Raw genomic sequence first — 10608 nt, forward strand, 5'->3', positions numbered from 1 at the left:
AGTGCTTTGATAAGAAAAGTGAAAACTCGAGGATGCTAGACAAGAGTTGGCGGTAAATGCTGTTGACTAGCTCCCTTTCTTGAAGTCTATCAATCAAAAATTTCGTAGCTGCTCCCTAGTGGCACAGCGGTATGTTTGCGGACTCACAAAGCCAGAAACCGGGTTTCGATATCCGTGGTAGGCAGAGCACAAATAGCCTATTGTGTTGCTTTGTGCTTAACTTCAAACAAACAAACAAATTTTCGTAGCTAGCCGTTCAGTAGTTTACACGAAAATTAAAAAAAAATCTTTGCTCAATGAAAGCCATTACGACATTATAATGTTCAATATGTATTTGGCTTAGCAGTAAAGTTAAATACTGGTAGCGCTAAAAATCGGGTTTCGATACCCATGGGATGCAAAGTAGCGATAGTCTACAATGTAGCTTTGTGATTAACTTCAAACAAACACACACATGTTACGCTGTGTTAAAGAATGTGAGTTAGCATTACACTGTGTGGTGTAATTTTACAGGATAGGAGATTTTGTGTGAGGTTTGTGTTTTTTCTAGCTGTGTGAATTTTTAGGTTTTATCAAATAAAATATTCTAATTCGTTACACTGATTTTTATCCCCCCCCCCTCCAGCGGGTGAGCGGTAAGTTTAAGGACTCACAACGTTTCAATTCTGGATTCCATTCCCCTATATGGATAGAGCGCAAATGGCCTATTGTACAGTTCCCAGTGGTTCACTAATACGTCTGAAGGCTTAAAACGTTAAACACTGGCTTTCATTACCCTTGGTGGACGCAGCATAGCTAGCTCCTTGAATAACTTTGTGCTTAACAAAAACAGAAAAGGCCTCAAACTGTTGAGAAGCCTACAACATTGATGTGATATTAATACATTGGAAAAAAATTGAAATTGTAGGAATGGGTGCACCAAAAAATGAGGAAACAAGGTAGGAATGGGCATGGTGTAACAAAACTTCCTCTGTACAATCTCAGAAGGGGGTGTGCCCGACATCCGGTCCATGCCTACTTCGTGTATTCTTTCTATCCTGTATACAATAAGCCAGATGAACTACACCAATCAAATTTAGTTATGCTTATCATACAATGACTAGAGGTTTCTCTGAATAGAATTATTGAAGGCAATATACATGTATTATAAAGCCTATTTATACGACACCAGAAGAATCAGATATTTGTGTGGACCCATAACTTATATATATTTTTTTCTTTGCAACTTATTTTGCAATTACGTGAAAAGGCAACAGGATTTCGTACATTGCTATATAGGTGGATTAAAATACAAAAATAAAAGATCTTAAGAGGTTTCTGAGTATTGAAGTCAAGGTCCCTGTGCTATTGTTCTATTTGGTACACTTATAACTATGGTAAATCTGTTTGTTACACAGCTACAAGAGTTTAACCATGTCAATCAGTCAGTCAATTTGTGAAATTTGTGGTTTTGTGTATTTTTTATATCTGCTCTGTTGACTTTATCAAGCGGTTCTATGACTTTTAATTTTGAATGTGGTTTGTTTATCATCTAAAATACTTTTGAAGGTTTATTATTTGGTTGTTAAAGGTGTATATGAGTAAATAGTTTGAATTGCATATATTGTATATCCGCCCCAGTCCTACTATAAGTACTGCCGCACTTATGATATAATTTTGAAATATATTTAGATTTTTTCTTTCGGACCTAAATATTGTTAAGACGACTGTAGATGTTCTCATAAGACCAAGAATTATAAAGGAAAAAATTTCGTCTGCTATTTCGTTGAGGTCTTTCTTAGATTTTTTTACGTGATACTTACCTACATGCGCAGGTCATAAACTCATTTCGTAATTATATTTATATTCTTTAAAATGATATTCAAAACTATTCAGATTTATTAACACTAAAGTAAACTCAACTACACTTTTTTAAATACAAAAACAATGAAGGTTGAAGCACTGTAAAAAAAGAAAATTATCCGATGTTGTTTGAACAAATAACGTGTATTAACATTGATTTTCCTTCTTATTGTTTTAATTTTTTTAAATAAAACAAAACTGTGCATGTCAGTCATTAACGGTGATTTAAATGATTTTGGAAAACGTCTCATTATATTATAACAAGACTGAAAACATATTATACTACACCACCCTATACTAATGTAAACTATTTATTCAACACTATATCTGTCGTACCTCAACTGGCCAGATGAACCCTCGCATTATTCTATACTAGACCATGCCATACCATACCTTTACTGGTGTCACAAGAGGTGGGATATAGTCTAATCCCAGTCCGAAACCTTGTAGCAATCCGTAAACTATAACGACGGCTCCAAATCCAGCTTTTATTGACCATGCCGTCAGGAACACAGATAAACTAAAATCAAAAATAATATTGATCAATATATCAGTCAGATTACGTGTTATCGCTGAAGTTCATTCCATTGAAAAACTCTTTGCAAAGTAATATAATGCAATATTAAATCTATTTATTCAGTTATAGATATTGAAATCAGAATCGGATTAATGAACAATCTAACCAAGCTAGAGCCTACCCCCCCTTCCACAAAAAAGTCAGTAAAAACTCTTATATTAATCAATGACTATGAATGCTGTTCATAATTCATAATTTCAGTTTTCTGATCCTTTCATCAATAGACCAGTTTCAAGTTATTATGACGTCATGACGGCCACGAGCAGGGTGAAGGAGGGTTGTTTAATCTTCGAGCACCCTTGATTAGTAGTTATTTCTTAGGAGATAATTATTCTTAAATCAAAATAACTGCCAAGAACAACAACGCCTTGGCTTGGGTTCCCCCCCTCCCCATCCTTGTGCACTTAATTTTAATTCTAAAACTATATATGACTTAAATTAGGATGTTACAACACCACAGACTCACAAAAATATTTTAAGACTGAGGTACAGAAACTAATCTTCGAGCACCCTTGATTAGTAGTTATTTCTTAGGAGATAATTATTCTTAAATCAAAATAACTGCCAGGAACAACAACACCTTGGCTTGGGCTCCCCCCCCCCCAACATCAACATCTGAAACTTGGTGATCCAGGGTCTAATAAGAAAAACTGCTGCAAAATGTACTGTCTAGATACTCATCAAGATAAGATACAGAAATTGAGTATGTTCTAATAAAACAATTTTGGAGCCTCACCACGTCTATTCATGCTCTATCTGATGACCACGAATCTTAAAAATAGCCTTGCTCAGTAGTTTCCATTATTGCAAAAAGCTACGTCTTAAGGATGTCATGTCCAAAGCATATCGCTCTTCCATTCGGGCTTTTCATAATTCATCTTGTCTACCAGTGCCCGTTTCACACAGAAATCCATAAGCGATACGTCCGACAACTTAACCAGGTATGTTTTCCTATGGAATAGCATGAATACCTGATTCAGTCTTCAGCTGCTTGAGGCATGTGATGGTTTAACAGGAGGTATGGCTGTAAGTGTCATCTTATTGAACCCATACATATATTGGCCTTGTTTCCATACAAAGTCATTATTTCTGTGTAGAACATTGGCCTGATAATTAGCAGAGTTTACCTTGACTTTGTATCCACTCTAGTTATCCCTAACTTGACCCTGGACCAGTATCCAGGGACGATCACAAATCATTTCGATTAAATTTCGCAACATACTTATGTCCCAGTTTTGGAAAATTGATAAGTAGAAAATGGCAAGAGAATTACATTTAGCAAGACACTCATATACTTCGTCGAGTGTCATTACATACTGCCATTTTGTTTTGACTAGATACTGCTCATACAGTTGGTCTTCCTGTCCTAGATATATCGTAGAAGCATATTGTGTACACATGGCCGTTGTAACTTTTCCAGGCTGATGTACTTCTTGATTTTGTTGCGTATTGTTGCCTGGGGAACATGGATGGCTTCTGGTACTGACCTTTGTATTCGTGGAGTCTCACCTGTTACAAAACGCCACATTCTACTTATCGTGGCTGAGGTACGACTTTTTGCATGTCTCTTTCTCTTTCTGAATTCCCAATGTTGGTCCATATATCTTTGTTTTCCTGTGCTATTAAGTACAAGGGATGCTCCAAATACCCATTTTAAACACATCTTTATGATGTGAGTATATGAATATTTTGCGTCTGAAGTGTTCACAGAGAAAATCAGTTTTTGGTGACATCATTCTACCTATAAACGCCAACGATGTCAAAATATGTTACATACAGTCCCACTGTAACTTTATATTCGCTTTAGTGATCTCGTGACTTGGTGATCATTTTCAAAATTATTTTAATATAATGTCATCAACCTTCTAAATTGCTTCGTTACCTCCTAAGGTATATCATAGAACAGAACTTGGAAAATTCAATGAGAAACTTGAAAAAATATAGAATGATAACTACCAATTTAATTAAAAATGACTTGGATAAATGGCTTAGGAGAAATTTTAAAATCTTCGATTCATAGGTGAAAACCTTCCTGCTCTTGAAAGACCTTGAGAAAAATCTTCCTTTTGAAATCGATCAGACTGAGTGTAATTTCTACTCAATGTTAAATATTAGGATGTCATGAAATTAACCATCCCCCACAACACGTTCATCACGTATAATAGTTAAACGAACCGCCTAAACGTCACGTTAGTGTAGTCTATATAATGTGTAAAGTTTAGTATACTCTAAACCCTTATAGTGATGATACACGACGAGACACACATTCGGCATGTAATGCTATTTGAATACAAGAAGGGAAACAACACCTCTGTTGCCTCAAAGAAGTTTATGGAAATGTTTTGAACGTTCGTAAGTGTTAACGATGGTTCAGCAAATTTCGTTCAAGTGACTTTAGCCTTAAAAACTGTGATGGCAGGGGCCGACATGTTGGAATTGATATTGATGCTCTTAAGACGCTTCTTGAGTCTAACCCAAGGCAACATACCCGTGAAATGATCCTGAAATTGCATGTCTCTCATGAAACAATGCGTGAACATAATAAATGAATATGGGAAAACTTCATAAAGAAGGTGTTTGGGTGCCTCACAAACTCTCTGGTGATCATCATTTCCAACGTGTGAACGTTGCTTCGTCTCTTGTGGCACGTAATGCGCTTGTACCATTTTTGGACAGAATTGTCAACGATGATGAAAAATGGATTCTCTGTGCGAATATTAAAAGCCAAAAACTAGAAAAATACCACTTCCGACCCTAAAACCTGGACTCCATCCGCAGAAAGTGATGCTTTGCATTTGGTGGAACATCAAAGAAGTAATTCATTTCGAACTCCTCAATCCACAGAGAACTGTCAATGCAGAGATCTATAGTCAGCAACTGGGACGTTTAAGTCAAGCCCTTCATCAGAAACGCCCTTTACTCGTCAATCGGAAAGGTGTTCTTCTTCTCCACGACAATGCACGTATATGGCACGTTTGACGCAATGCAAGATTATGGAGTTGGGTTGGAAAGTTTTTCATGTATAGCACCATCAGATTACCATCTTTTTCGTTTGCTGCAATACCATCTTAATGGAAAACGTATGCAAATATGGAAGGTGTTAAAGAGGACATCGACATGTTTTCTGCTTCAAAGCCAAGTGATCTCTTTGATTAAGGCATTAGCAACCTGATTGTAAGACGGAAAAAATCATCAATAAGAATGGAGTCTAGTTCATTTAACAAATGGTTTGTTTTGAAATATAAATTGTTCGGGTTTTTTCATCTAAAAAAAAGCGACATTAATTTCTTGACGACCTAATATTTGTTTGCATCTCGTATCTATAATATGTTTATCCTAACATTTATGATAACTGATGAAAAGAACTGTGTGTTCTGTTAACTGATGAAGATAACTGTGTTCTCTACAAAATGGATAGAGAATCGTATTGAGTTGAAAATTATGGGATCAAAATCTATGTTGGATATTATATTTCCCTCCTTTAAATAACGTATTTTTTATTTAAATATGGATATAATAACCTGCACATTTGCAGTTCTTCTGTTTTCATAAAAATAAGGTCTGAAAATGTTTATATTTTTTACAATACAATGAAAACATACACAGCTTATGAACAATCTTATGTAATTTGTTTACAAAATCTGCTTCTCATAATTTGCTGATCTCGTAGTTACCTGAAAAATAAACAACCAATCGCTACAGGCCATCGTGTTCCTATCTTCTGTTCTAAATATCCACCAAGCACTGTAATAAAACCTCTGCCGATTATGCACGTGCTTAGAATCCACAAAGACCGAGTGTAGGTGATGCTTTCATCCACTCGAAGTTTGAGATAGGAGGTCATATAAGTAGTCATATTACCGAACGTAAGGTAATACCCCAGACAGACATAAATTAAAAATCCTCCAAAGACAGCCAAAATTCTATCTTTGTTACGTCTTAGTTTTTCCAAACAATTCATCTGTTGTAATGAAAAACTACATCAACGAAATATCCAAAAAGAACTAAAGCGTAAAAACATGTTGGTAAAGGTTCTGAAAAAAGACAAATATTAGAAGAAAAAAAAACAACACTGCTGGTTTTGGGTACTAAAATAAACAAAATGTTACCTGATGAGCGTTAATTATGAAATATTTGAAAATGTTACATGATCAGCGTTTATTATGAAATGTTTTTTTTTTCTTAAATGGCAGAAAGATTGATTTAAGATTTTAAAGAAGAATAGTTATAATGTGCATTCTTCTAAGATGAAAAAATTAATACTTGTTCGAATGAAAATATATAACTTTATCAACATTCGTATGGAAAACTACAAATGTTTTAGATTCTTAATCAACAATAATTAATATCTTAAAGTGTATAACTGAGAAAAAGCCTTATGTTAAAACATTTTCGAACATGGTGGCATCACCTGGTAGAAATAATTTTGTATGACAATGCCCAATCATAAAACTAACGAAAAACGGTATAATTTGAATGAGTTTTGTAAGGGCTCATTAGATTTATTTGTAGTTAAGCACAAAGCTACACAATGGGCTATCTGTGATATGCCCACCACGCGTATCGAAAGCCGGTTTCTAGCGTTGCAAGTCCGCAGACATACCGCTGTGCCACTGGGGGGGGGGGGGCGTTTATTAGAGCCCCGTTAAGCGTGTTCTGACGCTACTGGCCCTTTTATTAATATCAAGAAATATATACTTTTTAATTCAGATCCTGTCATTATTTGTCATGTCATTTGCAACGCAATCAGCTGTTGTTTGTATAAACAGACAAGCTTACAGATAACTTTGTGTAACCCTGTTGATTGCTATGACTCCGATATTTTAAGTTTAATTGGCCAAGACTAGCGATGTTAGACACGTAGTAATACATCATTTTCGAACTATATTGTTGCATACATACATCAAATATTTGTAATCATAGGCGGCGTGTTTTTAAATAATTAAAAATGACATACCCTTAAGGATCAATCATATTAAGATATCTTGTAGGGCTGTGCTCGAGGGTTTATTCGCTTGCGAGGAATTCGAAGATAGTTCTAAGCATTCGGAGGTTCGTCAGTCGGCATTCAAGCAGTGACCTTTTTTTCTCGTGTTAGTCATTTGACAATGTTTGAATAGTAATCACATTTTAAATGTCAGTCACGTGAAAATTTCGATCTTTTGGTTTGCATAATACTCATCACGTAAACAAAAGTTCTTGTATTAAAAAGATAATAAAACAAACATCACGTATTGGTTTGTTTGATGTGTTTTATAACAAAGCCACATTAGGCTATCTGCTGTGTCCCCGCATGGAATCGAACCACGGATTTTAGTGTTGAAAGGCTGTAAACTTACCACTATCCCACCGAGGGACCTATGCATTGGAGCAGACCGTTATGGTGAATCACGGTGGAGTACGTTTAGCGGCTATAACGTTTCAGTAAAATGTATTGAAGGCTCAGAGTACAACTGTCATGTGCAAACATTTTTATGACGCTCCCTTCTAAACATGCATCTTTTGCACCCGCTTCACCAAGTATAATTATATAACAAGTCTTAAAACGGTACATAGCATAAGACAATCAAAATTTTCTGAAGTTAGGTGCCATTTAATCTTAACTTACGTAGTGGGGGGGGGGGACTGAAATTTCTGACCGCTCCTGGTTATATTCAGTCCCCTGCAGGAAATAAAATATATATTAATCTAAGTTCCCACCATGGATCGCGCGAGACAAACAGTATCAGTTACTCATCAATTTAGTGTGAAGAATGGGTTTGAGCTTGTGATAACATAAAGTTCATATGTGGATGAAGCAACTTGGAAATCTCCTCTATCTGCAGACGAGGTCTCAGTTTTGTTTTCATTGCTGTCAGAGCAGAAAACGTTGACTTGCACGGGCATGTTGATGTGAAAGACAAAAGCACATCCTTTGTTTTTCTTGATAGGTCAGAGTATTTTTTGTGAACTAGCATCCAGAAGTTCCTAAGGGGGCTTGGCTTGAATTCTGGCATGTGAAAGTTGAAACTATAGCAATATTCATCATGGCAATAACAAGCCATGAAGTAAGAGTATAACTGTTTGAAAATCAACCTTTTAAATTTTAACCAAAACTTGCTTTGCAGTATTATACAGAAGACTGAGTACGTTATTATTAAACGATTTTGAATGTGACAACCACAATCGATATAAATATGTGTGCAACAACATGTATAAGGTATTCTTTGATAGATAGTTTAGACAGAGTATTCACATTGAGTTGACTGTGAAATGGTCAACAACTGCCTATCAGAGAAACACTTGTAGAAAATATATTGGTGACTACAAAATTTACTTATGCAATTCAAGTGTAGAGAACAATATTCCGAAAGTCTTCCACTTTTCTGAATATGAAAAACATATCCCTTCAATCATCATATACATTAAGTTGCTGGAGTGTGAAGTGGGTATTCATGATATTTCATACAAAGACATACAAGTCAAGTTGCCAGATGCCGCGTCTATGAATTTTTGTGCGATTGGACTGTTGAAGCAAGCATTGTGAAACAGTCATATTCGTGCACTATATTGAATATGAAATGCATGGAGGAAGTGGTGGTATGCTTTTGATATGACAGCCTAGTGGCAATGAAAAATTACACAGCAGGGCTATTATCAAGTTTCACGACCGTCGGATAGAGTATGACTAGACGTGGCAACATGGATTATAAGGACGTGGTAAGGCTCTAAAATCGTTTTATTATAAAGTATTTAACCTCTGTAAATTTTCAACAAAGTAATAACGTCGGACATTACTCTTTAAGTACCATTATATCACACGTCATAGCGTGAAAAACAACCCACTAACTCTTAATATAATCAACACAGTTTTAAATAAACTACAATCCCTTCACTTACTTTTATTTACGTTTTGATGGATTAAAATACAATAATGCAAGATGGAACTATCGAAATCCTAGTTTAAAAGGATGAGGCATGACCTAGCGTTTAATGTGCCTGAACTGTGAATCCGAAGAATCGCGATTCGCGTCCCGTTACACAAAATGTTATGAGATCGCTTCTAACAACCATTATTTGCAAATTTCTAAACAATAAACCACAGCCACTCACCACTTTTCACACCGTCTCCAAGTTTCTTCTCGTTATCTATCTTTCTTTAATTAATGGGCTCACGACACTTACAAATAAAAAAAACGACTATTTTCCTTGATAATAACTGCAATATCACGAATATTGGTAAGAAAAAAACGCCACTAAAACAACAGTCTGTGAACACTTAAGAGTACCCAACAGGACTGGCTGTCCATTACTTAAATCTAGACATTCAGCTATTCGTTCATATGTTGAAACCACAAGTCAAAACATTTCATATAACGATTTCTCCATCATTACTGCATGAACTTCAGACCTTGAACCACGCAAGAGAGCTTACTCCCAGTAAAGGACACTCAAGCTCTTAATGATATACAAACATCCTTAGGCCTAAAATCATTTTAAATAACTTCGCTTTACACTCAGCAGTTTATTAATAATAGTTATAAATGATAACTTGATCTCTCATGCAACTTCCGTTACATATTCTATAATTTGTATTTCATTCTGTTTACCGTTTTCATAAATATTTTAAGTAAAATAGTTAGTGAAGTTACAATGACTTTACTCAATAAATATAATAATATTATTATTTTCAATTACGCTGAAGATAGAATAAATGTATTCCGTAACGTTCGAAACTTTTGTAAATAAAGTTGTTTTGTGTATTATCAACCGTGTTCATCTTTATTATTAGGCTTCATTTTTCTCATCATAATTTCATCGTTTGACTCCTGACTTGTTTACTTAATATCTCCAACCGCTCGCGCGTCCTTTATTGTCTCCTGACCATTAAGTCAAAAAGGAGATTTGATATGAGTAGTACCCCTCCCTGTCACCTTACATTTAATAAACCTCTTTGTCACTATGTTTCTCGCCTTTCTTTGCATCGTGTCATTATTTTCTTAAATTTTCTCACATTCTGACTGATAACGTCAACTCTAGTTTACTGGCGATATCATTCTGAATTGTTGATACACGTGAAACAATCAGTTTGGTCTTAAGCCTAAACTTTAGTATTTTAAGATATCTTGTCGCGCGATCAACGATCATTTATCAATTACAGCGAGCAACGTTCATGTGATCACTCGATGTAACAAACATCATCTCTAGCT

At 35.4% G+C, this 10608-nt stretch overlaps 1 protein-coding gene across 3 annotated transcripts in view; it reads right to left on the bottom strand.

Moving 5' to 3' along the window:
• The window catches only part of LOC111083472, a 15282-nt gene extending 5606 nt beyond the window's left edge, over nt 1–9676 (bottom strand). The window contains exons 1-4 of one of the 3 annotated variants that reach the window (XM_022380018.1): nt 9512–9676; nt 8028–8081; nt 6094–6380; nt 2236–2362 (exon numbers count right to left, since the gene is read on the bottom strand). In XM_022380018.1, coding sequence (XP_022235726.1) covers nt 2236–2362; nt 6094–6380 — 414 coding nt within the window. In that variant the 5' untranslated portion in view covers nt 8028–8081; nt 9512–9676. Of the gene's footprint in view, nt 1–2235; nt 2363–6093; nt 6381–7376; nt 7435–8027; nt 8082–9511 lie in introns of those variants that run through there. The other 2 variants (XM_022380017.1, XM_022380019.1) reach the window with 2 other exon arrangements.
• Nucleotides 9677–10608: the final 932 nt, after the last annotated feature.

Source organism: Limulus polyphemus, unplaced genomic scaffold, assembly GCF_000517525.1.
Source record: "Limulus polyphemus unplaced genomic scaffold, Limulus_polyphemus-2.1.2 Scaffold9684, whole genome shotgun sequence".
NCBI classification, from domain to species: domain Eukaryota; kingdom Metazoa; phylum Arthropoda; class Merostomata; order Xiphosura; family Limulidae; genus Limulus; species Limulus polyphemus.